At 46.2% G+C, this 27,267-nt stretch overlaps 1 protein-coding gene across 2 annotated transcripts in view; it reads left to right on the forward strand.

Moving 5' to 3' along the window:
• RAB7A (RAB7A, member RAS oncogene family) overlaps window positions 1-22,202 on the forward strand; it is a 22,483-nt gene extending 281 nt beyond the window's left edge. The window contains exons 1-6 of one of the 2 annotated variants that reach the window (XM_085324561.1): window positions 336-555; window positions 15,459-15,519; window positions 16,596-16,722; window positions 17,503-17,721; window positions 18,394-18,522; window positions 18,703-22,202. In XM_085324561.1, coding sequence (XP_085180687.1) covers window positions 15,467-15,519; window positions 16,596-16,722; window positions 17,503-17,721; window positions 18,394-18,522; window positions 18,703-18,798 — 624 coding nt within the window. In that variant the 5' untranslated portion in view covers window positions 336-555; window positions 15,459-15,466 and the 3' untranslated portion in view covers window positions 18,799-22,202. Of the gene's footprint in view, window positions 1-335; window positions 556-15,458; window positions 15,520-16,595; window positions 16,723-17,502; window positions 17,722-18,393; window positions 18,523-18,702 lie in introns of those variants that run through there. The other variant, XM_085324550.1, reaches the window with a different exon arrangement.
• Window positions 22,203-27,267: the final 5,065 nt, after the last annotated feature.

Consider the following 27,267-nt stretch of genomic DNA (forward strand, 5'->3'; position numbering starts at 1 on the left):
CCCTCCCTCCTCTCCGTCGCTGCGGGCCCGGCCCCGCCGCCGGATTCCCCCTGGGGCGGGCCGCCCCGGGGCCGGCCGCCGTCGCCGTGGCTCTCGGGGGATAAAGCCGCTCCGGGCCGGGCCCAGCCGCCCTTCCCCGAACAATGGAGCCGGGGCGCTCGGCCGCCGCCCCCGCGCGGGGCTCCGCCGCGCCGCCGGGAGCCTCCCCTCGGGGGAAGCTTCAGTCGGGCTGCCGGGGGCGTCCCGCAGGGAGAGGGGCGCCTKGCTTGTGGCATGTGGCTTTGCTAGCGCTCCATCTCGAAGCGCCAAGGGGGCTGGAGGCCGCTGGTGGCGAGAGGTGTCCTGAGCACCGGCCATCGGGCGAGCGCTGCATGCTGCTGCTGGCGCTGCTGTCCCGGCTGGTTGGTGGGCAGCGTTTTTGAGATGAGCAAGTTGCTYTTGGAGCAGTTAATGTAACAGAACAGGCAGCTGAAAAGACTGGCAGTTATTGCGAAAGTAGCTCTCCRTGTGTGTAAAGCCTGAGTCAGTTTTGAGAAGTTTGAAATAAAGTAAACGGTAAGTTATTAATCCCTGAGTCATTATAGGCTAATAGATATGGAAATATCTAATAAYTGTACTTAGAACAGCTGTTCTGTCTCCTTTGTAAGTAGAGGAGTTCTTAGTAGTGGAATAGCTATATAAAAAAAGCCCTCTTAGTCTGAACTGAGGTAGCATGAGCATCTGAATAAGTCTTATCCCATACCTTCAAATTCTTTGACTCAAGTGTAGACTCCTTAATGCTGCTTTCTTCAAAACTAAAGATATATATACATATGTATATATGTGTGTGTGTGTATGTGTATAGGTCTCTTATATGTAAACTGAGAACACGTGACAGAACAAAGTCTTTCCAACTGTAAGCAAGCTGATCTTTGTTTGACAATTGCTAAGTTGGAGGCTTCAAAGCTTCCTGTGCTTGGTACTGGCCAGCCAGCTCTGTTCTTTACCTAACACTCTGCATTTAGTATTACTATATCAAGTAGAAACTGGGGTTGGAGAGTGAAGAGCTCTCTTCTTGGGGAGAGTGGTACATAACCGGTTGTGCTACAATATTTGTTGGGTTCTGACTTAAAGGCCTACTTGTAGCTATTTTGTGTTTATGAGCCATGGTGATATTAGTAGTGCTTGATAGAAACTGCAGCTGTGCCATGTTTCCTCTGGGGCCAGGCTACCTGAGTGAATGTACTCTGTTTTCCTAGTAGCTGTRTTTGAGGTTAGAGTGGGTGGAGTTACTTGAATATTCCGTGTTTAAATAATTAGGGCCTCATTGCTGTGCTTCTTCAGGAAGAACAAGTATACTTGTCTTTCTCCTTGTGACTTCCAACATCTGACTAAACACATGACTTGTGCTAAGTGAACTAATGAGTAGACCCACCATGCCTAGCCCGAGTCTTTAGCATGCAAAGTAGCTCTAATACTGTTGCTTTTAAGTATGCTGCCCTTTACCTTCTGTGTGCTGTTATGCTAATACTCTACTTCTGGTGTACAAAAGCTGTAAGATGGGGCTAATCTGCCTCCTCAGTAAGGAAAGCTGTTTTAAAATTCTATAGCAGTCTCTTTTTCTCTTCTTCGCCAAGATGAAGTATAACTGAAAAGGTCCAAAATAGTAGTTATATTAAATTTACTTCTTGCCTGTGGTGTCATTCAGTGGTCTATGTCCTCAGATGCCCTACTAATAGTTCAACATGACTCTCTAGGAATTGTATTTTAAAATGCAGAGGTGCCAGACTTAAGAGCTTAAATAACTGTATTGCAGTGGCTATACTACAGATGTCCTTGTCCCTGCTTTCCCAAAGCCCGTGGATCAAACTCTGTGAAATAGCTTGGATGTGTTACAACATGGGTGAATTCTTAGCTGAAAGTAAAAAACRTAGCTCTGCTGTAGGCTCTCTTCAGAACTCACCTAGGGAAGATACCACTCTGCTGGGTCTACTACCTAGACTGGATGGTTAGGAACAAGAGGGCTACCAGAGCTGCAGTTTTTGCAGCATTTTCTTAAAGCTGTTTTAAAACTCTTGTGTTGGAAGGTCATGTGAACTACCTGCCAGAGCAAATTTCTGGCAAAGCTTGTCCTTGAGGAGGCATGACAATTGCAATCAAACCATCTGTGCRAAATTATAAATAGCATTGCCTCTGACATGTATTGGATTTTATTCCRACTTCTCTGTGAAAATGAGACTTGTTTATGCAGAAGTTAGCATTTGGCTGTAAACARAATTGCTTGTGCTTGATTAGGATGCATTTTCCTCCAGTGCTGCATCTTGAGATGGGTGCCTGGCAAGCCATGGTTTAGGAGTGAGGGCTTTGGCATAGGACAGTGCGGTAACATTGGATGTTTGCATTCTCTAAACAAGTTGCTGAGTCTCTGGGCTCACAGATGTGTGCTCATGGTCCTCCTTTCTATTATGATAGACCAGTTTCTTCAGTAACTAAAGTAGACTGGGTATTTGATAGGCAAGCGCAGAATTCTCTTGCCTTGCTTGCTGCCAGTGTTCCCTAAATTCATCATCTGGGATTCTCAGCTGTTATAGGAACTTCTCTTAAGCTTTAATTTCTAGGGACCAGCTGGTACTAGGATCTCCTCCAATACTGTAAGGGGTTTAAAGCTTTCTGCCTTGGTGGAAGAGGGTCAAGATGAGAACGTACTGAAGTGCCGAGCTTGGCTTTAATGTCAAGCTGTGTACTTGCACACTCGTACCTTGTGCTGATTGTCCGAAAGCTGTCCTGCATCCTTTAGATGCTTTAGTGTTTCATTTTTACACAGCGTTGTTTTGATAATTGCTGTTTAATTGCTTGTTGAGTTGGAATTTACTTAGTGTTCCCCTGTAGCCTTCTAAAAGGATCTCTTGTAGCTACTGTATGACAGTCTGCTTCCAGGTGTAGTTAAGTTSTAACATTAGACTCTAGGATTAAAAGGGTCGCTTTCTGCAGTAACAGTCCAGATGCAGACTGTACAAGTCAGAAGTGGATGAGGTAAGGATAACAAATCAAATGGCWGTATTAAAAATATAATTTTGCAATTCTGCAGTTAGCTGCTCTACTGCAAAGCATATTTATCTTTAAACAGGGCTTCCAAACCAGTGCTGAAGGTCAGTGTCTCTCCCAACGCTGTTCAGAAATAGCAGGCAGCGAAGGAGTACCCCTCTATCGCATGGCTCTTTGGCTTCCAGCATGCTTGTTGCTTTTGTGCTCTGTTCTGAGGGATGCAGCTCTTGAAGTCAGTGTGCTGCTGCATTTTTGTGCTCAGTCGAGATCTGCTGTGGTGATGTCATTGTTGCTGTTAGCGCTGTTCCTGCGAGACTGCTCCCTCCTTTCTAGTGCCAGCAATGTGCGCCCCATGCATGAGGGAAGCTGTGTCAACACTGCTGTTGCTAACTCATGGTCAGTGATGGGGAGGAAAGCAAGGCTGTCAAGGCCACGAATGTGTTGATTTACAGCTGATCTCAAATAGCCTTGACTCTTCTTGCTAGTGAGCCTACTTAGGAAGCAGTGGCTGTTCTCAGAGCAGTGCAACTTAAGGAAGGGTGTGTTACCTTTGAGATGAGACTGAAATGTAAACTTGTAGCACAGACTTCTGTTTGTACAACTTAAAGGTACTTTATATTGAGTGATTAGCTCCCTTGCCTGTCCATAATGATTTAAAATGCTAACTTAAGATGACTAATCATCTCTAACTGCACTTGCAGGAGTTCTGAGCAGAAACAGCTTAACAAGACTGAATAATAGATCTGTGTTCTTACTGAAGAACAACAGTATTTTTTGAGTCTGTCATTGCTCAATGTATATTCCAACTTTGATCCACTCCAGCAGTGGATATGCACTGGACAAAGTAGATAATGAAAGTGAAGGCAGGCAGCTGGAGCTTTAAATGGAGGCTACCTGGCTTGGAGTACCTGAACCTTGACTGCTGGGGCCACCAGTTCTACCTGATGAAGTTGCACTGAACCCTTGATCTCTTCTGCTGGGAGGTGGCATCCTCTTGAACAGTAACTTGCTTGGTGCTTGTGTTCCCAAGTGGATTGAGTCACTCACCTTCATAGGTATCTGCTTCCCTTCAGCTTGCAGACACTGATTATGGTATCTAACTTCCAAACTGGCACAGTGATAACATTGTTTCAAGCATGAGACAGAGTTGTAACTACAATATCTGCTAGATCTGCTTCCCTCTCCAAACAAAATGCAGTTTACCAGCACTGTCTTCTGGGTCTTGCTGCAAAATTCACTTCAGAGGTGTTTTTAAGCTCTCTGTAGAGCTTCATCAGGAAATTAACTGAGCTGGTAAAGTGCTGATGCAGGAGGTGTGCAAGAGGTACTGGGGTATGAAGTATGAGTCTGGAAACAAGTCTTAGGAGCAGGAATTCCTTGTTAAGTACTGCCTCAGCTGTCACTGAGCTACCTGTTACAATCCCATACTGGGACTTGGGTACTGAAATACTTGTCCTTCCTGTTTTGCAAACTTCATTAGCATAGGAACAGGTATTGAGTTTGTGTAGGATCATCAGTTCTGCTCACAGATCAGGGTTTAATTCTTAGATTGCAGTGTCTCCCTAGAGGAAGCCTCCTTTCTAGGAGGAGACTGCTTCCTGAGAACAAGACCGCCTGTGAATGGATATTCAGGAATAAGGCTTTCATCCCTAATGTCAGGACTTAGTATTTCTCTGCTTCTATTTGCCTGAGGATAAGATCTCCCATATCTTCCACCACTCTCCTAGTGCTGAAGGAGAGAGAAAATACCAAGCAACCTGAAAGTGAATGTTCCTCACCCTGTCTGTGATAACTGCTTGTATGGGCCCAAATGCTTAGTTCTGATACTAGTGCTGAGAGTGYGGGTGGATAGGCTGGAGTGGTCTTCTGACCTGTAAATGTATCCTTGGAAGTCCAATCTTGTATCCTAACCTCAAGTGCAAGTTTCAGGGCCTAACAGACCTTCTGAGGGCTGTCATTTGTGACTTGAAGGCCTGAGCTTTTGCTGACAGCTCCCTTCAGTCCCTTTGGTTTCCTATCTGCCTCTAGGAACTGGGGGAAACTAGCTGTGAGGAATGGGTTAAATAAACCTTGTCAGTGGTAAACAAGCCTTTAAGATCTCTGCTCCTGCTTACTGCTGGAAAGGTTATCTCTCACCTCCTGTTTGTGTTTATGAAACTGAAAGCGTGACAAGAATGTCTGAAACTGTAGGAAGCTGAAGACAAAACTAGAAATTAATCCAAGTACTTTAACATATTTAACAATATTTTTTCAAGATCTAACGACTTTACAGTTCCTTAATGGCCTGACTAACTTGATGTTTTGAATTGGTGAGCCTTATCTTCGTCTGRACAGAGAGATTAAAAGCCAGCTGCCTCTTGCACTGTGCTTTYCTTATGGAAAGGAGTGAGGGAATCATGTTCAGTGGATTGACCTGATGTGAGAACCATTCTAGACTATCTCTATTCTTATAGGAGTTGATCAGATTGCAGATTGACCATACTAGCTAGATGGCTATGTGCCAAAAAAGGCTTGTAGACAGCTGTATAAACTAGGCTGTATGGGCACTATGGCTGTGTTTYGGTTAATAGTGTAAGATTTGTCTGTCTTCCTTTGGCATTTCTCCACCAAGGAGACTGTTCTGATAGATACATGGCAGCATGGAAGCTACACTGGTATAGCTAAAATGCTTTGTGTAGGCAAGGCCTTTAGTCAAGACACATGGCTTGTTGCCGTGTCTCCCTGCAGCCAGCAATGTGCTCAACTCTCCTCCCACATCCTGAGATTGTCTCCTCCAGGGCAGAATAGGGGAAGTTAAGCTTGCCCTGATAAAGGGGGAGGGGTATTAAAGGGGGAGGGGTATTAAAGCAAGTATGCCTGTTCTTGTGGTAGCTTGATATGTGAGGAAAATCAAAGTTGACTGGGTATTGCCTGAAGTCCTCAGAGGTTTGCAGAGGGACTGCTTCTGCCTAGTGTGTAGGGGAAGGGCAATATTGATAATTAAGTATCAATGTAAGCTTCCAAACAGAAGGCAGCTGAAGATCCTCAGACACTTGTATCAGCCTTGTGGGGCTCTGTTGCTGTCTGTTACTGGAAAAAATACACCCTGTGGTATGATGGACCCCCACCTTCTGGAGGTACTCTAAATGAGGCAGACTAAGACCTTAATGACTGGAAACATTCCACTTCAGTGAAACTTTGGGGCATGACTTTTTTAAGGGGCTGTTTTTGTATACTGGGGAGACTATTACTTAAGCAGTCTAGGGACCCTGGGCTTGTTGGTGTGCAGAGTTAATTCTAAAGGGCCTTCCTGCACTACAACCTTGGGCACACCTGTGGTCTCTAAATACCTGCTGTGGATCATTGATGGTGATCAGCTGCAGGCTGATCCATCCAGGCTAAGGGTGGCTGTCCAGCATAGCTGGGTGTATTGCTGGAGGCTRGCTGTCTGCACTCCTTCCTTGGCCCAGGGTGCTTATTGCATGGAAGAGCCTTCACATGCTGCTGTAATCCTAGGCTAAACAGCAGTCTAGGCAAAGTAATATTCCTGTAGATACCAATACACAGCCTTCAGACCTTTCCCACTGCTCCTAAACACATTTCTGGACTGACTGAACATGCAGAGACATCTCCTTACTACTGTAAGCAGRTGAAGTTCCTTGCTTATTTTGATCCCCACTTTCAAACTGTCTAATTGGATCAAAATCATCTCTGCTCTTGAAGTGACTGCTGTGATACTTAGACCATTAAAGATCAGTTTTGAAGCTGTAGTCCTGGACGTAGGCTTAAGCCAACTACCCTGGACGTTTCTAGGGTAGAGTCACAACTCATTATGGCAGCTCTAGAGCCAGAAACTTGTTCAGCTTCCCATCTAGTACTTAAGCATTATGCAAGCAAAACAACTCTGATTTGGAGAAATGCTGGGAGGTGTAACAGGGCTGTGAATCAGTGAGGCTTGGACTGGAAAAGTTGGCTCGAAGAACTCGGGCTTTGAGCCTGAGTAATCATGTGTATCAGTGCCTCTTAGGAATGCCCTGCTTTCCAAATCTGGATACTCACTGCTGCAGCAGAGCTGCAGCTGGGCTGAGTCCTTGGGGGAGGGCAGACCCCYTCTCATGTGGAAGTCACATGATTTAGTTGCAGTCATTGCTCCTACCAGGCACCAGTGGCAGTTCTTTAATCCCTTGTTCATACCTGGGGTGAGGCCTGCAGCTGGAGCTGGGAAGTGAGGGTGTGACTGAGGCAAGCTACAACTTCATTGCCCCTGGAAGGGGAATCTTCCTCTGTGCTGGTCTGGCACTTGTTTGGTTGCACTGTGAGCCTGTTCTGATTACAGCTGATCCAGAGCTCTTGCTATCTAGCCATGTTTATTGTTTCCCTTGGCTGCACATTGTTTCTCCCTTTAGCACAGGTGTTATCCCCTGCCCCCCCCCCCAGGCTGAGGTTGCTGATCTGTCTTGAGCATGTTATCAAGGAATATGCAGGCAGAATGTGTACAGGCCTGACACTTGCCTAATAGCTAGCTCACAGACTAGGTTGGTTGGCTGCTAGCACCATATCACCCTGTTATGGTGTTTGCACTTAAGCAGCTGATGAGCTGAGCACCAAGCTGTATGTCTGGGCTGTGGCTGCTGCTTGCTGATTTCTGAGCTTCACTTGGTACTAGAGTAACTCCTTTTGCACTGGAGGTAGCAACTCTACCCTCAAGAGGTTGAAATTTACTGCAGACAGCTGTAGTCTTAAAAAGTTAATTCTTCCAGGATACTGAAGCRTGATTTAAGATTCTGTTTTGATCTGAGCCATGTCAGTGTGCTAACAAGCATCTAAAGCTCTAGGCTGTTCTTCAGAGAAGTGAAACACTTGGCTTCTGGCTCCCAGATGAGGAGTGAAAGACAGCGGGCAGCATACCTACACCTGAACTCAAAAACATAGCAATTTGCACAAGGTATCAAAAATCAATTGGGAGATGAGGCTCCCTGAACAGAGTAATTCCACCTCACAGGACTGGGAAAGGCATCTACTAGGCAGAAGTCTGCTCTTGATGAAACTGCAGTAAGTAGCAGGCAGCCTAGCTGTTCCTTCTGAGGAAGGAATGATGAGCTGTGCTTGAGCTTTTGTCTGGGTCCCAGCAGGAGGGAATATCTTGGTTAGAACAGCAATGCAAATGTGTGGGGAGGAAGGAGGTGGAAAGCAGTTTTGAGATGACACTGATAAAGTACCAACTACAGTATACCCTTCTGTGAAGCTCTTGCAGGAATATCTTGCCAGCTGCTTTTTGATATGGGCTTCACTTCAATTGATTCTTCTGTGGTGGGTCAAAGAAGCCTTGAAGGACCTCTAGAGCCCACTGACGGTATGGACCACAGTAGCCCTGTGATCCTGATCTACAGGAGCCTGTTACCCTAACGAGCAACCCCTATGAGAAGAGCAGTTTCTGCAAGTTGTCTCCACTATGAAGAGTGTTAGTAATACCTTGCCATTCAGGTAGACAAGTCCTGGCTTGGTGCTTAAGTGTAAGGCTTTTCTAGGTAGAATTCTGTGGCTAGCTGGAGAAGCTAAACTACCAGTAGATGTGCCATGGAAACAGGAAGAGGTCCCATCCTGCTTGTGCAGCCTGTTGATGTGAGGCTCAAGCTGCTGTTAAAATGTTCAGGTGCTTCTGTATCTGTCATGAGTTTGAGAATGCTACTTAGACACTTGCTCTGGTCTTGGAGCATTCAAGTTTGATAAGGAAGATATGCAGGCTCTATAGCAGCCCCAGATATTAAGAAACAAACTAGTAGTAAGTTTGCATTTGACTAAAAGATGCTAAGTTGCCTTTAATCCATGTTCCTACAAAGGCAACAGGACTCTGTCCTCTGACTAGCTCTCAGCTTTTTTCCCAACTGAAAGGGCTAGGTTTCTGCTCTGCTCATCTGCTGTTGTGGCATTTACTAGAGAATGCAGTGAGATGTGAAACAGGCTGATAAGCACAGGTCTGAAGCAGGAAGTCATGCTGAGCTGAGTGTGCTGGCACCTGTAGTGCTCTGCATTAGCACACAATTTGTTAGTTCTAAATACTTGGTCATGCAGATGTTGCTAAGCTGTTAACATTAAACTGGAAATGAAGAAACTTAGTTCAGCTCAGTTTTGAGCTCCTGTTGCAAGTGGACATTGCTGAGAACTTCCATACAAAGAGTGTCTGGACCATTTGGTCTCCACCYGTCATGGACTATCTGCCTTTCCTCAGGATGAAGCCTTGCCTGTTCAGTGTAGCTGAACTTGTTCAAGTTCATGGTCTGCATGTAGCCTCAGCTGAACTTGGCTTTGTAAATCACTGCAGGGGTCAACATAAGCATAGGCGGCTGATATGTGCCAGTTTGACGGTGTGTTTGATCCTATAAAAACAGGGTAAACATCCAATGAGCCTCTTATTTTAGGGGCTAGTAGTCTAAGCAATTATTACCTCTGGAGATGCCAAACATGCTAGGGGACGGGTTACTTCTAGGAAGGAACAAATTCAGTCTGGCTGAGGTGGTCTTGAGTCATTCTTCCAGCTTTAGCCTCCATGAAGACATACAGAACTACTGGGAGGATGAATAAAAATAGCTCTTCAGTGTAGTACGGAGACTTAATGCATTGTAGCCTCCCCCATGCTAGTGATAACTGAGCAAAGGTAGCGTTTGTCTGAAATGCACTTAGCTGCATTTCAGGACAGAGTTTTATAGAACCTTCTGAATTGTAGCTGCTCCTCTGAACAGTCTGGTCAATGGTGAGTCCACTGCTGTGCCTGGCATGCCCTAATGGAACATTGTTATATCCAGACTGGCTTTTTCTTGGCTGCTTTTTGCTGAACACCCTGTGATATTCTGCAGAAATGAGTGTTCTTATTGGACACAGCATCCAAAACAGATCCATGGTGCTTCAAACTAAAATGTGCCTTTTTGTGGAACACCTATTCACTCCTGTGCTATCTACTGGGATAGAGGAGCGGAATTAGGGGGTTGTAAGTGCTACAGTGAGTTTAGTTCTGCCTGGTATTTGCTCACCTACTGCTTTGTGCAGCTTGCTTGTGTGGAGAGTTATAAGTTTCTGGCCAAGGATGCTGAGATTCAACAGTGCTTACACTTCTAGCCTGTGTGTAGTGGAAGGTGCAGATGGCAGACTAGTAGATTCAGGAGCAGAGGGCAAGCTTCAAGCTCTTTGAGGTGATGACAGGCTCAGACCTCCTGCAAAGAAGACTAAGCTGTTCTGCTGGCACAAGCTGGAGAACTCTTGGTCAAATACTTCTTTCTAGTCTCTGTTTAGGGATACTTTGATTCTTAGTTAGGATTATGATTTGAACCTTTTAATAGCAAAGCTACAGCAGTAGAGACTGTTCCCACAGCTGTGCTAACAGGAAGTCATCCTGCTCATCAGCAGCTTTGAAAACAGTATGCTACTGCTTAGGAGCTGCTGTCTTCCACAGAGGCAAGTTGTTTTTTTTTCTTCCTCAAGGCTGCTTTCATACTAAAACTGTCCATGAACAGCTTACTGAGGTGTTGCTATTACAAGGCCTACTTCTGATGGGGGATAGCTAATCTGAAAGATTAGTGGGCCACTAATGCAAACTCCTGCTGTTCTTTGCTTGCATCAACCTAATTAATGTTAAAATGCCTGTACTGTCCCTTGATACATGTGAACATCTCTAAGGAGGCCTTAACCATCCATTTCTGCTTTGAGTTAAAACAGCTGTCTTAATATAGCATATGAAAGGACAGAGTTGTAATGTGCTCTGAAGCAACAAGGGAAGTCAAATTAGATTTGGCATGGACTTTACTTTTGTGYCTGAACAACCATGGCACCACTTAGCTTCATAGGACAGTATTTGACCCTTCCCTTTAGAGCAGCTAAGCCAGAAACACTTGCAGRCTAGATGTGAGGTGTTCTGCCTTGCTGGTCTAGAAGGCCAGCTTGACAGTAATAAGACCACTATGAGTGAACTTGCAATGCTAGGCTTAATCTCATAAGGATCAGAACACTGTTAAGAGCTTTCTTAGACGAACAGGCATTAAAAATGGAGTGGAAGGATACCTCTCCAGTATTAGAGGCAGTTGTCGCTCCTTTGGCACTAATTGAGCCAGGAAGAGCAATGCTGCTGGCTAGTCTCTTGACAGAAGGTTTTTGACAGCTCTCAAGAAGGGTTGGCTGGGCTGTGCTAGTAGGCTGTGCTCTGAGCAGTCATGCAGGTGACCTCTCTCCAGGAGGCTTTGCACAGTGCAAAACAGAACTGACATCTTGGATCAAATCTTAAACAGGTTTTTCTTCAAGATTCCTCTAAAAAAGGAAGTGTTTGTTCAGAAATCTTCCTGGGACTGAATAGGAGCCCTGAGTGAGCTGGCTGGTTAGCACACTGCCGTCTTAAGGGCTTGTGTGACTTGACTTTGCTGCTCTACAACACTCACCAGGCAAAATAAAACAAGCAAAGTTGCATTTATAGTGCAAAATAGTTTTAGACTCAAATACGACTGACCTAGTTGAGATCAAATTGGTGATTAAAATTCTTAAGTTGAGCTTTCCCTTTGCAACAGCATAGGGGAAGCTCTGAACAACCTAAATCTCACTTAATGGGTTTTTTTTTTTTTGCTGGTGTGACTAGAGAAACTCCAGATGCTAACTACTGGTGCCTGCCAGTACTCAAACCTGCTTCAACTATAGRCTGGAGCTATATTCTTCTTAGTCTCCTTTAGTCAATTTTGCGCTAGTGAGAATTCCCAGGAATGAGATCTGTGTAGCTTCTCTTTATGTAGCTTAGAGCATGTATGTGAGACTCCAATTGTTGGGGGGGACATAAGACAGTAATGAATCAACTTCTTCAGTATTACTTAGTGTGAGAAACAGCCTATTAGCAAATGAATAGTTGCAAATKGTTTATGACTCAAGGCAGGCAAATCTTTGAATATTGAACCTGGCCTAGAGTTTTTTGTACTTTGTTCTGCTGACACAGCAAATGGCTCGCTGTAACTGGAATTAATACAGTTCAGGTAAGCTCAGAAATACTGCAATCAATGTGACATAATGATGTAGGAAAGACAGTGGGGAAGTCTCTAACTAGATCTAAGCTCTCATGAGGACCAGTCAAACCTCTTTTTAGCACAGATAACTGCTTTAAAACTGGAGCTGCTGGAAAGTAGCTAAGCCATGCAGAACTTGATAAAGATCAAGTAAATAGCAAAAGTAGTGCTAGAGAGAGCAACTTGATGCTGCTTAAACTAGAGGGGTTTCCTTCTGAAAATATCTATTGCCAACTCTGCTTTAATCTAAAACTTGTTTATAAAGCTCCAGCTCATTTGAGGCAAGTGAATGACAGCACCACAGATCCAACAGTGGTATTTCTTTATGTCCTCTTTTCTGAGAAGCAATGGCAAGKGATACCTCTGAAGGGTGGGTCTATTTCTACCTCTAAAGAAAGTTAGCAAGAAGGCTTGGTCCCTCAGCTGACTGGGTTTCAAACAGCATTGGTTGATTTAAACTTGGCAAAATAAAGGTGGAAAACTCTGGGCTGTGGTCACTTCTGGGCGCCAGCAGAACTGGAGCTCATCAGGTTTCTCATGGCCCTAGCAAGAATTCTTAGTTGAAATAGTTCCTGTTATGGTATGGCTCATATCCTCTGTGTCCCGTAGAATGGATGCTGTCTCACCTGATCAGTGTTCAYGAGGCAGTAATAGCCCTTCATACTAATAGGGTAGCCTGTAAACTGTGACARTAAGGTTGTGTCAGGTCTGACACATGCTTCCTTCCCATGACTCCAGGTGGCTGGCTGTTCAGCTGAGCTACTTCCAAGAAAATAGACTTGACAGAACAGTTTCCTGTCCCTTTGTCCTGGGACTTCAGGCCATGCTGAATTTGGGCCCTAAGCACCCAGTATGTCTTAGTACCGTAATGAGAGCTCTGCAGATCCCTCTCCTGAGCATGAAAGCTAATGCCAGCTTGTCCAAAGCTGCCTTGAATACTAGGAAGGAATAAGCTGCAGTAGCCAATTGCAAAAGATATTAAAAACATCCAGGGTAAAATAGAAACCCTACGTATAGGGTTCTGGCCCAATCACTTCATCCTGAATTGTYTACCTTAAATGTTAAGGAAAATGGGTAACTCTCACCTTGGACTGAACCTGTATAGATGTTTACCAAGACAGACTGAACCTGTACAGATGTTTACCAAGACAGCTATGTAGACCAAATTGCTAAGCTGTTTCAAAGCTCTGCTCACTTCTTACCCCRTCTGGACTGACTGCTACAGAAGTCTCAGGCTTGGCTGGCACGAGTGTCAMTTGTGCTACATGCTCTGAAAACACAGGAGGTACAGTCTGTCTGAGGGAGCTTTCATGGGCTGTTCTCCCCGCTGCTATAGTCAGGACAAACTGGAGTACAGATTTTGGCAAGAAGAGAAACAGGACTAAATGTTGGGGTTGTTGGCAACTTCTGCTGCATATCTGGGCTAGTATAGCTGAGCTGCCAGCTGGATCCTTGAGCAATGCAGTCCAGTGTAGTGTAGACYGCCTTGGAAAGGGAAGGTGGGTTTCCAGAATGACTGTCCCGTACAGGTTCTCTGGCATCTATTAACAACTATCTAAGGATAGTGTGAGCTCTCTGGATGGCCTTTTCACTCAACATGCTATGGTGGTAAGCTTTTCTGAACCAYGTTTCAGAAAAGCTCCAGCTCTCTAAGTAGGCAGGTCACTAGATGCCTAGGGTAGGTGTAATCTRGTAAGATATTGCTGTCAGCGCATACCATTATCTACAATGACAGCAAGAAGGCTTCTCACCTTGTACCGTAAAAAATTTTGTAGTCTGCAGCATTCCATGATGGTGAAGTCTCAGCCTTAGAGTGTTAGATGAATTATCCTTCAGACTAAGACTTCYTGCAATCAGCCTCTGCATCTAGTAGTAGTCTCCTCTGGCTTAGAGCATGCTAACTCCTGTAGCAGTGGGATGAAGCAGGTTGCAGTTATCCACCAGCTTAGGCCAAAGATGAACAAGTAGGTGTTGCATATCCCTGGAAACAGGCAGTGGACCAAGCTGCTCAGAAGATACCTATAACTGTACTGTGTCAGAGCAAAGGCCTCTTTCCTAACTGTGAAGTCAAGAATAGCTTCTGAAGAGTAGGAGCTCAGTGGTAGGAGGACTGTGACTTGTTCGAGCAGAATGGGAGTTTCAGGCTAAACAAATTCCCAGAGAAGGGCTTAGCTCCTGAAGCTGTTTGTCAAGGGGCTTTTGAATTCAAGTAGCACAGCTGTAATCATCTGGATCTCCTGGCTGCAGAGAGCCTGCAGGCCTCCTTAGGGAAAACCAAGGAGTTCTGTGCAGACCAGATGAGTACCAAGCTGGGATATATTGTGATCTGATCAGGCCCTAGCACATAAGAGTAGCTAGTCYCATCCATCCCCAGAAAATGGGAGAAGGGCCTCATGGAAGGAAGTGTGCTGACCTGCAGTCATTCTCAGCTACTGAGGACAGGGCTTCTTGCTTGCTCTGGCTGTGCTAAAGCATACCCAGAAGCATATTAAAGTCCAACTGCAGCAGAGCCTAGCTATTTCCACTGATCTGGAGGAAGCCGGAGGAGAATTGGGAATGAGTAAGTGTGAACTTCTGGACCTGAACTTGCTCTCAGTCTTGCTAATGGATGGGCCRTTAGAGTATAGGCAGGTGGCTTTAAATGACCTAAGGTGGACTGGAATAATGTTAGGGTGCAACTGTGAACAAATTAATAAGCAATAGATCAAGTGTTAATGTGGTTTGCCACTGTAGGCTTACTTGTCCTTCCAAGGATGAGATGGCAGTAGTTAGCTTGAAATGCTTTCTGCAAGCAGCAGAGTCTAGTAGCAATTTGCCTTGTAATTCAGCAATTTGGCTGACCTGTGCAGTTGTGCAAGGAGTGCTTCAACCACAGCATATTCTAGGGTCTCAGTGCTCTCACAAAGCTACTAGCGAATGCTGTTACTTTCTGAAGCTGAACCTGGAAGGTGTAGGAAGTGTGGTGTTCGCTGGGAAACTACTGAAGGTCMAAGTTTGAATGGTTAGTGTTAACATACACCTCTGCTCGCATGTCACTTAGCAGCACCTAAGAGCTGACCTGTATTGGGAGCTGAATTGCTTTATAGCTTAGCCTTCAGCAAGGCTAAAGGAGATGGCCTAGGCTAGCATGCCTATAAAGGGGACTGAAAATGAGGCCCAAAATGGGCTTGGTATTGTAAAGGACAAGGGCTTSACTCCTCTACTGGTTGGCTTTAACTGGCCACTAGTGGTCTGACACTACCTTGCCTGCGAAACAAGCAAATGCCCAGTTAGTGGCTYGCTGCAGCCTTGAATTCAGGGTCTRTTTCCAGGCCCTGATTTCTTACTGAGGGTCTGCTGTCTGACACCARACTTGCTGGCTTCTGCCTTGAGGCATGATGTGTTAACAGTATCTGATGGTATTGTTCCTCTTCCTTTTTTTAGTTTAAAAGATGACTTCTAGGAAGAAAGTGTTACTGAAAGTCATCATCCTTGGAGACTCTGGGTAAGTGGAGGAGCCTTTAGGCTACCAGTCTGTATCTGACTAGCTGGAGCAGTGCTCTAACTGGTGGGGGTCTGGATGTACTGTGAGAAACTGGCAGTGTTGGGAGGAGAGGTTTTACATCCCCAGACAACTATGTTGCCTTATGGCTTTAAGAGCACTTCACTACCATCTGCTCTGAATGTGTCCCTGCAACTTAGTATCTTGAAATACTGCCACATTATTAAACGGAGCAGTCTGCTGATGAGCATCTGGTAGCAGAACTGGATGGTGTCCTTGCAAGTAGKAAGTATGATAAAATAAGTATTTTAATGTTTTTCTTTTTCTTTCTTTTTTCTTTTTTTTAAAAAAAGATTGGGGGCCACCATAAGCAATCTTAGGACACTTAAAACTTTGCCTCTCAGTGGCATAGATTAAACTGAGCCATTTGCTTAGCTTCTGTCTGTGGCTAGAGCCTGTCTGTTGGAGTAAGGCTGTGCCACTCCTGCCTCTTGAGTGAGGAGTTTGCTGTTCTGGGTTTGCCCTGCAGACTGTAACCTGACTCCCATGGTATCAGGCTTATTTATGCTACAGTGCCCCAACGTGCTGTTGATCAGGGAGTGTTTCTTCACCACAGGGTGTGTGACCCTCTCAGCTGGCCCTCTGAGAAGGATCTCTACCTCTAGGCATGTAGCAGAGCACAGTATGTAGACCTATTGCTGAGCTGAGGTTGCCTGTACCTCCAGCTYCCTTTGTGCTGTGGAGGTTGAAGATAACTGCTTCTGCTAGGTTCCTTTTGGCACTTCATCTTCCAAGACTGCCTTCACTGTATGAGGCACACCCCTTACCAAGGGTCAGATTACTGATGGAGAAACGGGGTTTCTCCAGACCTTAATTTTTTTGTACTCTTGCATAGCTCATGCTCTTACTCAGCTTGTTGCCCCCTCATCTGTTGCAGTGAAAGCCYGTGTTTTGAGTTTGTTGCCCTTCTCCTGACTAACAAGCCAAGAGGCTATGGTGGAAGGTAAACAGAAGTTCAGGGTGGCTAATTCAAACACTGTAGAAGTAGCCTACCTAGTCCTGTCTGTCTTTTTGTGCAGGGTGGGAAAGACATCACTCATGAACCAGTATGTGAACAAGAAATTCAGTAACCAATACAAGGCTACGATAGGTGCAGACTTCCTGACGAAAGAAGTCATGGTGGATGACAGGCTAGTGACAATGCAGGTAAGGAGTAACTTTACTCTCTGCTGAGAGTACGTGTCTGGCTGCCCAGGCCTGGGCCATGTGGAAGTATTTACTCCAGAGTGGTACTGGTGACAGAACACTGGCCAAAGGTTTTGCTTGCACTAAACTGTGCTTGGCCACAGCTGCTGCTGGGTTCTCTGCAAATCTGTGCATGAGCAGAGCTGAAGGAAGGCGAAGATCAGCTTGTCTGTACACAGCTAAGAGCAGCTTTGCTGTACCCAGTTTTACAAGCCAGCATTTGGTACTGTCACTAGACTGTGGTAGAAAGATGCATGTCCCTGTTCAGGGACTGCAAGGGGCCCCTTAGCCAGCTCAGCTACTCATGCTGCCTGACTTGAGTGTAGTGTTAACCTGTCAGATTGTGCATGCCTTTAGTACCTATTGCTTCCATCTCTCCATGATGAGAGTGACTGCAGGGCAGTCATCGACAGTGTTTGGACTGTGCCGGTACCACAGTATAACGGAGTGTTGCAGACAGGTTACTTCCTGATGCTAATCCCTAAGTCTTCCTTGCTCAAAACAAGGATATAGCCCTTCCCAAGACTAAAAACACAAATGGTTAGTGCTGCCTTTAGAAGGGCTTTTCTGGCTACTTTGTGCCTGTAGAATTTTCCAAAGTACTAGGTGCTGCTTCCTTCAGGCTAGCTTTCTCTCTTGCTGGAGGCTACAGATGCCTGGGATGGGGAGTTCTAAAATGAACGCTCTGTGGACTGACTGTTAGAGCAGAACTGGCTTAATTGCCTGGTTTTTTTGTTGCAGATATGGGATACAGCAGGACAAGAACGATTTCAGTCTCTGGGAGTTGCCTTCTACAGGGGAGCAGACTGCTGCGTGCTGGTATTTGATGTTACGGCCCCTAACACATTCAAAACCCTAGACAGCTGGAGGGACGAGTTCCTCATTCAGGCCAGTCCAAGGGATCCTGAGAACTTTCCTTTTGTTGTGCTGGGAAACAAGATTGACCTAGAAAACAGACAAGTGAGTACTGGGACTTGCTAGCCTGCTCTTAAGAAATCATTGCAGTGGGAAACCTTGTAGGGACATGTGAGGGTTACCTGAGGAACTGGAGAAGGAGGTGTCAAAACATGGCTCAGCTGTTGCATGGCACTGAAGAGTTCCTGCAGACTCTTCTCATCTTTGTACAGGGATTTGACCCCCTTCAGACAGCATGCTTCTCTGCAGCAGAGAGATTGCAGCATCTCTCTGGGTAGATTCAAGGAAAGGAGCTGAGACTCCTTCAAAAATGCTGAGTAATTCCTGTGGGAGTGAGTCCTTGCTCTGCAGATGCCTGAGCAGTCTGTGCCCTGCAGGCACTCATCTCACTAGGACCTAGTTCTTGCTTAGGTCTGAGTTGTGTGCTGGTAGGTAGCAGTCTCCTGTGCTCCAACAGGGGTTGGCCCTGTTGGAGGGGGCCCTCTGTTTTGGCTCATTGCTAGAGACTGCAAGAAGGCTGCTCAGCCCTAGCTCTGCCTCTAGAGCTGGGACTGTTTCTGGGAGGAGGGTGAGGGGAGGAGCAGCTCTGTATGTGGGCTACAGCTTTACCAACGTTGGAGCTACTGTCTTAACTCAAGTTGGATATGAGGCGTTGGCCTGGAAAGAAAGCCTGCTTCCTGCATAGCTGCAGTTGATGATGCTACTCTGTTTGCTCAGGTCACCACAAAACGGGCACAAGCCTGGTGCTACAGTAAAAACAACATCCCCTACTTTGAAACCAGTGCCAAGGAGGCCATTAACGTGGAACAAGCTTTCCAGACAATTGCACGAAATGCACTTAAACAGGTAGGCAGTGGGGGGCTGGCGGGTGCCCTCTGGTGGTGCTGGTACTGCCTGCTGAGCCTGGCTAGTGCAGCCAGGGTACAGGCCAGAAGGGCTCTTGTGGAGAGCAGCCTCACATGCTAGGAGTTGYCTGTAGATCCATTTTTTGGGAAAGGTGCTAACTCTTTCCTTCTCTCCCACTAGGAAACCGAAGTGGAGCTTTACAATGAATTCCCCGAACCCATCAAACTAGACAAGAATGACCGAGTGAAGGCTTCTGCAGAGAGCTGCAGCTGCTGAGGGGAGAGGGAGGGGTTGAGCACAGTCCTTCACAAAACAATATCACACTTAGGCCTTCAAACACACAGCCCCTCTTCTGTGTTTAAAACGATCTAAAAATTTCCATCTCCAGCTGCCAAAATCMACCCATTTCCCATGAGCATCTGAGTCCAGCACTTTAGAGCTCATGTCCCTGCACCATCCACATCACACTTCATGGTAACAGACCTTTCTCTTAGTTTAAAATGGAAACTCTTATGTATGTTTGGAACTGAATCTAATTCCAGGTGTCCAATGGAGAGAAACTGTTTACAGGTAATCTGTGTAACAAATTACATTTTTAACTGTCTTGTGTTTTTTTTCCCCTGTGAAGGCTGCAACTGGAAAGGCTGATTACCCATAGTTCATTGCAAGCTCAGCACTCGGTCCAACTAGGTTGAGTTTTGTATGTATCTCTGTTAATGCTTGTTACTTTTAACTAATCAGATCTTTTTACAGTATCCATGTATTATGTAATGCTTCTTTAGGAAAAATCTTATAGTACATGTTAATATATGCAACCAATTAAAAATGTATAAATTAGTGTAAAATTCCTGAATTACATGTTCAAGTACTGAAACACAGATTGTCTAGAAAGTGAGGAGGACACTTGTGAACTGCGGTGTGCTAGCAACACAAAGTCCAGATGGAGGCAGTATTTTGTACAGTAGAGATGAATGATGTGTAAGCCTTCTTGTTTTGAAGCTGAAAAGCTTCAACTTCTAGAAAAATCTGTTCAGCTTCCTTGTATCTAAATTCAGATTTGCATAACAGCAATGATATGCACACTGGATTAATGAGTTTTAAAAGATTTAAATACAGCTATGAAATGACCTCATTTGTTCACCTCCCCCACTGCTTAACTCCTAACATCCTGGAGCGAATGTGAGAAGGAGTCAGATCTGAGGTGTTCCAGTGGTTCTCTGTGTTATGGAAGGAGTTCCTCTCCCACCTGGGTTGTGGTAGCTGTTTCTCAATGAATGACCTGGACTACAAATCTTCCCTTTCTTCTTACTGACTGCTAATCTGGATTTTTTTTTTTTTTTTGGTATGAAGAAACTTGGCAATCTATTCCCTTTCCTCTCCTCCTTTCCTCCTGGTATTTGTTCTTGCGTTTGTAGCTTGCTTAAATGGAGCCCCTCTATCTGTTTTCCAGAGGTCTACATTCTAGTACGTAGGCTGAGCTCTTATGTAAAGAGACAAATATGATGCCAATAAACTTAACAAGAACAAACCGTCCTGTTTACTCCTGCTTTTGACTCTTTTCTTCACTAACAACTTGCTTCCTTTCTGCTGTGTGGTCACTTTAGCAAGCCAGTGCCTGCCCCAGAAGGATCCATTCCTTATTGTAGAGCCTGTGCTCTGCGTGTTTTTGAAAGTGGTGGTGAAGACCTCGCTTGCTTGGGTGACCGCAGAGACTAACAGGGCAACTTGCACTCTCCTTGAAGCTGCTTGTAGTGGCAGGAATTGTGCTGGATCTGGTCACTCCTACATTAACCTACTCATTYAGCTCTGTTCTAGGTGTGCTGAAACACTTGTGCAAGGGTGGAGGTGATAGCAGTGCTGTTCAGCTCTTGCCGCCATCCTCAGGGAGGTGCTGGTGAAAAGGGCAGGCTGCTGTCCTGGCCCATCCCAGCTCCTGGGGTCAGGCCAGCCTTGCAGGAGCTTGCGCAGGCTTTCTGCTCCTAGCTGAGGCTGTAGTTACGGGCTGCAGTGCTGGTTTGCCAGTTGCACAATGTCACAGATCACCTGGAGTTAGTGTTATGAAAAGGGACAGAGGCTGACTGCTGGGTGGAGGACAGAGTTGGCACTTAGTGGGCCCCGGTAGTTGGGGGTGCAGCTCCCTAGGTGGGAGTGACTTGCAGCTCTTAGCAGCAATTTGCTGGAGTTTTTTCACTAAAACAAGACCTCACCTTTTACTAGCAGTTTTTGGTGAGCTTTGCTCCTGGCTTATGGTACCTTATAGTGAGTTAAGACCTTTCCTTGGTGGAGTCCAGTCAAGCCTTTAATTCCTGGATATGATGCTCTGCTCTGTCACCTCTGCTTGCTCTGCTCTTCCACAGCAAACTAGGAAGCAAAGTTTAAGAAATGAGGCCAGTTATTTGAAGAGACTTCTAACAGACTTCTGTGCTCTGTATGCTATTGTGTGGCTTCATCCTCTCAACCCCCTCTCCCCCCATGACTGGGCTTTTGCTGTCCAAATCCATTTCAAACATCTAGCCTGCAACAGCACTGTATCCTGGTGGGACTGGTTTCCTATCTGCATCTTTCTGAAAGGCTCAGACCTGCTAGTCTGTAGCATCAGTCTATACTTAYTTTCTGTAGCTATAATTGTAGCAGGGAGAAAGCCAAGTGGAGGGAGGGGGCAGGGCAGAGGGGAGCAATAAGCATTAAAAGATGCGTTAGGGAAGGGGAATGATCCKAACTCTGCATATTCCTTCTGTTGCTTGTGCCTCAGTTCCTGGAGCTGAGACACAGGCTTTAGCATGGAGAAGAGAGGGAGAAGAGCTGGAGGGGTGTATATGTTACAGAGTGTGATAACTAAGGGTCATCAAATAGACCTAGCAGCTACACAAAACAAGAGGAGTGTTCTACATGGTGTAGTTGAGCTGTGGAGCTCCTTGCCACAGGATGTTATGGATTTTAAAGGGGTGAGGGAGGGAGAATTAAATGCTGCCATCTAAAAAAAAAAAAAAAAAAAAAAGTATTTTGGAGGTGGGAATATGCGCACACAGGTGCACAATAGAGGTGTTTTGTGGTCTTAAAAGCACTGTTAGGTAGCCTTGGTCTACCTGTTGCAGGAGGCAAGCAATTTGGGATTTTGTGTTACAAGTTTTCCTAGCTGTTGTACTCCAAGAAGCTGATGTTGTCAGAGACAGCTGGGGCTGGTGTTCTTGCGTGATTCACTTGCATCACCACTGTGATTTGAAGCAGCCCTGGACTGAAGAAGCTGGCCGGACTGATAGTCCCTGCAGGCTATAGTGTGCTTAGGGTAAACCATTTGTCTGCTCAAGAACACTCCTAAGGTACCAACAATGCTTCATGGCTTTTACTTCTGCGCTGACCTTTTTACCTGATGAGTTACAGATGCAATGATGTGTGCTATGGTGACTTGTTGCTGGACAAACCACARAGGCAAATCTAGCCCTGGAAGAAGCTGGGGCGTCTGGCTGATCCCCCGAGACAGCCTGGCGCGCGGGAGGCAGAGGACTGGTTGTGTTGTTTGCCCAGGTCCTGGCTGGACTGGAGGGAGAGGTCTGAAGAGCGTGGCCAGCTGGTGGAAGGGGAGGGGAATCGGCGCAGACCCGTCCATGAGGAGGGGTGYTTWTTGTGAGACATGGTTTATTTTAAATTTGCTTTGAAATGAATTCGATTTTTCATTCAAACTTCTGAAGGAAGTCTGATTTCTTTTTTTTTTTTTTTTAACTCCTCTTTCAATGCCCTGTCCCCCATCCCTTCCCATTTCCAACAAGGGTAGCAGGGAGGAGGGAGAAGGGGGCTATCTCGATATGGAAGCATCTCTTCTGCTTTCCTGGTACTGGGGAAGTGCATGGGAAGAGCTACCTCTTCCACAGCAGCTCTCCTGCCCCAGAAAGACCTCARGCATTAACTACTGTCTTTGGGAGCGTGAACTGGGCAGAAGTGCCACGATCTCGGGCAATGCTACTTGTCGCTCCTATTCCAAGGAGCGTAACACCAAAAGCTAGAATGGGCGCCCTCGGCTCGCGGCGCGGCGTCGCTGGGGCTCGCGGCGGGGCAGCCAGGTGCGCGGCTTTGCTGCGGGGCTGTGTGCAGCTGCACGGGAGAGCCGTTGGCGCGAGCTCCTGAAGCCACCTGGGGTTGGCAGGACGTGGGTGCAGATAGGAAATGGGGGGGGGGGGTGCACAACCCTGTCTGCGTGGTGGGGGTGACCGCAGCAGGGAGGCAGCGCACAAGAAGTGAAGAACTCTCGAGCCGTGGGAAGCGGTGGCAGGGGAGCCGGAGCGAGCGGCAGGCGCACCTCGGGCACGAGGAAGCGGGGAGCTGCCCCTGTTCACACCTGGCCTGCTCCTGAGCTGGTGTGCACACGCGCRTGCAAGCAAAACTTGGGAAAGGCATGTGCAGAAACAAACAGTGCTCCCAGCTGCCTAGGTGCACGAAAACAACTGGATTTTATGTGGGTTTCATGCACACATTTACCCAAGGATAAAATTAATTTTCATGTATGCATATAAAAATGCTCATTTCRAGAGAGCAGGGAAGCATAAGCACACTGGCAAGCGTGTGTGCACTGTGTGTGTGTGTGTGCACGCACATGCACACGTGCTCACACACTCCTCAACTCTGCAGTGAAGAACATGAGTTAGTTTTGCTCCAGGTTGCCGTTGGCTTGCAGCGCTGGCTATACCTGTGCACACACRTGTGTGTTTGCAGGTGTGCCAGTGTGCACATGGACCATGCGTGTGCATGTGCATGCAGAGAGGGAGACAGAGCCACAGAGAAACCGCTCACAYTTGCACACACACGCAGACCTATTGCCAGGTTTACTTTATTTGTATAGTAGTATATAACGTTTGTGTGTGTGTTTGCTCACTCTCTATATATGTGTTATCTATGCAGAAAGAACAAGATGATCTCATGCACTCCACGGAATACATTTTATATATTCATATACTTACATATSTGTCTATTTTCTATCATTCTCTCCCTGTATATCCATATATATACAAACATATATAGAGATCACACACACATGCCACAAATAATTCATTTAAATATTTCTATATGTAAACCTTGTCTGCGTGTACATTTTCTAACTCTTTCTCTCTTTATATATATATATATATATGCACATATATACATGTTTATATGTATGTATATTTAGAGAGACTGAATAGACATACAGACACCCCCACATTTATATATATTTTATATATGCTTATATTTATGTATATGTATTACATAGAGAGGAAAAGAATATACAGACACCTCCACATATATTTTTATATATACTTAATATATTTATGTATGTAGTGTGTGTATATATATATATTTATATATATATAGAGAGAGAGAGAGTAGACAGGTATCTCCACATATATTTAAATATTTAGATTTACAGACATAATATTTGTGTGTACTATATAGAAAGAACAAGTGTATATGCACACACACACACACCCCTTCCATCATTTTTTTTCTCTCTCTCTCTCTCTCTCTCTCTCTCTGTGCATATATAACATATAGAGAGAGCTCATGCGTATGCATGGCTAGCCACCCACATTATTTAAGTGTTTATGAATGTACAGCAGATATGTGTATTTTATAGCATTTTTTTCAGTTTCTGAGATGTCCATGCATAAGTGTGTGTATGCATGTGCACCCGCGCACACACACACACACACACACACACACACACAGATACCACCTCATAAATCATATTTATATATTTATATCCTTGTGTGTGTGAGCTCATCTCTGTGCGCGTGAGATGTGAATTCTGTGCACGCACATGTACAGAGCAGGGGGAAATACCCCCACTCACGCCCGCACCACCCTCGGTCCCCACGGGTGTAGAGTGCGTGCGTGCGTGCGTGCGTGCGTGTGTGTGTGTGTGCGCGCGCGCGCACGCATGCACGTGTGCCTGTGCGTGTGTGCGTATGTGTGTGCACGCATGTGTATGTGTGTGTGTGTATATATATATGAGACATTTATAATCATATGTACAAACACTCCACATTAATTATAAATTTATATCCTTAGATGTGTGCATTTCCTTTCATTTACTGTATAATTTTACGCATATACACACACAAACACATACTTCTATACAGAGGAAAAAAGGGGGGGGGGAGACTCATGTGCACACAGCCACACACAAGGATATCTGTCCACATATATTTTATTTATTTCTATATTATCAAAAATTTATGGTTCTGTGCATTTCCTACCCCCCCCCTTTTCACTTGCTCTTTAGATACATCAGGTAGATATGAGAGGGAGAAGAAGAGCGCTCGCTCGATGCTCGCGTGTGCACACACGCACAAACACCCCCCCCACGCCCCCTCCCCCGCGCAGGGTACCTCCTCAGGCCCCTACCCCTGTGCGCCTGCGCACTGCCTTGCTCACGGCCCCTCTGCCTGCTCCTGTTGCTGCCACTCTCTTGTGCTGCTCCGAACAGAGCTTTGATCTTCCAGGCAACCCTGAAGTCCACAGATCCATGGGCCCTGCTGGGATGCACCCACGGGCACTGGGGGAGCTGGCGGCGCGTGCACGCGTGCACGCGCACACACACACACACACACACACACACACACACACACACACACACACACACACACACACAGGAGCAGCTCATGCTGGATGTCATCTCCAAGCACAGGGAGGAAAAGAAGGTTCTACCTCCATCCCTGGAAAGGTGATGGAACAGCTCATTCATGAAATCCTCTCCAAGCGTACGGAGGAAAAGAAGGTGGCCAGGAGTAGCCAGCATGGATTCACCAAGGGGAAATCCTGCTTAACCAATATCTGAGAGCCTTCTCTGACAGAATGACTGGCTGGGTAGATGAGGGGAGAGCAATGGACGTTGTGTACCTTGACTTCAGCAAGGCTTTGGACACTGTTTCCCAGAACATCCTCCTAGGTAAACTCAAGAAGCAAGCGCTAGGCAAGTGGACAGTGAGGTGGCTTGAGAACTGGCTGAAAGGCAGAGCTCAGAGGTTTGGCATCGGTGGCGAGGAGTCTAGCTGGAGGCCTGTGGGTAGTGGTGTCCCCCAGGGCTCAGTACTGGGTCCCATCCTGTTCAACTTCTTCATCAATGACCTGGATGAGGGGACAGAGTGCCTCCTCAGCAAGTTTGCTGATGATGCCAAGCTGGGAGGAGTGGCTGACACACCTGAGGGCTGTGCTGCCATTCAGAGAGACCTGCACAGGCTGGAGAGCTGGGCAGAGAGGAACCTCCTGAGGTTCAACAAGGGCAAGTGCAGGGTCCTGCACCTAGGGAGAAATAACCCTCGGCACCAGTACAGGCTGGGGCTGACCTGCTGGAGAGCAGCTCTGCAGAGAAGGACCTGGGAGTGCTGGGGGATGACAAGTTGACCATGAGCCAGCAATGTGCCCTTGTGGCCAGGAAGGCCAATGGTCTCCTGAGGCACATTAGGAAGACTGTTGCCAGCAGGTGGAGGGAGGTGATCCTGCCCCTCTACTCAGCCCTGGTACCTCATCTCGAGTACTGTGTCCAGTTCTGGGCTCCCCAGTATAGAAGAGACATGGAGCTACTGGAGAGAGTCCAGCTTAGGGCTATGAGGACGAGCAGAGGGCTGGAGCACCTGCCCTACGAGGAACGGCCGCGAGAGAAGCCTGGGGGGGGGGATCGGCTCAATGATGTGTACAAGTACCTGAGGGAGGGTGTCAAGGGGACGGGGACAAACTCTTCACAGTTGCCCCATGTGACAGGACAAGAGGCAATGGGCAGAAACTGAACCACAGGAAGTTCCGCCTGAACGTGAGGGGGAATTTCTTCCCTGTGAGAGTGACGGAGCGCTGGCACAGGTTGCCCAGGGAGGTTGTGGAGTCTCCTTCTCTGGAGATCTTCAAAAAAACAAAAACTCTGCCTGGGCACGATCCTGTGCAACATGCTCTAGGTGACCCTGCTGGGACTCTCCATAGGGCCCTGCCAACCTCAACCATGCTGTGAGTCTGTGTGCACGTTGGTGTTTTTAATTTACATATCTGCAATATATAATAAAACATATTACACGTATAATTATTATCAATAYGTGCACCTCCCATACAAGGTTTTCTTTAGCTATAGGTTTCTACCTGTTTATAGAACTAGTGCTACACATGTACATACCTATCTGGCTGCACACACGTACCCTGGGTGTGCAAACACACACCACTGATGGAGCTTGTTCTGGCCACAGCTGTCCAACTCGTGTGGTATCGCTCAGCCATCTATAAATAAACATATGCAGAGAGAGAAAGATTATGTGTGTGAAAGCGAGAGCGAGGTATTTACAGCTAATCATACATACCAACACTCCACATTCATTTTATTTAAATTTATATCCTTAGATCTGTGCATTTTCTGTCATTCTTGCTTTGTGTATAGTTTTATGCATATACACGCACACACGCGCAGACACACACACACACACACACACACACACACACACACACACACACTACAGAGGAAAAAAAGAGAGGGGAAAAGAAGTGAGATGGGGGAGAGAGAGAGAGAGGGAGAGACTCTTGCATGTGTACATGCACACACACGTGCGCATGTGTGCGTACACACACACACACACACACACACAGTAGCCCCATGTGTATTTTGTGTTTGTGTACCTGAGAGCAAGAGTGTGCACGTGTCAGTGTGCCAACACAGCTACCCTGATACCCCCCGTCAGGTATTTTAATATATTAATATATTATTATATATTTAATATATACATGTATGCATGTGAGGAG

Source organism: Rhea americana, unplaced genomic scaffold (assembly GCF_003343005.1).
Source record: "Rhea americana isolate MKP2758 unplaced genomic scaffold, rheAme1 scaffold_120, whole genome shotgun sequence".
NCBI lineage: Eukaryota > Metazoa > Chordata > Aves > Rheiformes > Rheidae > Rhea > Rhea americana.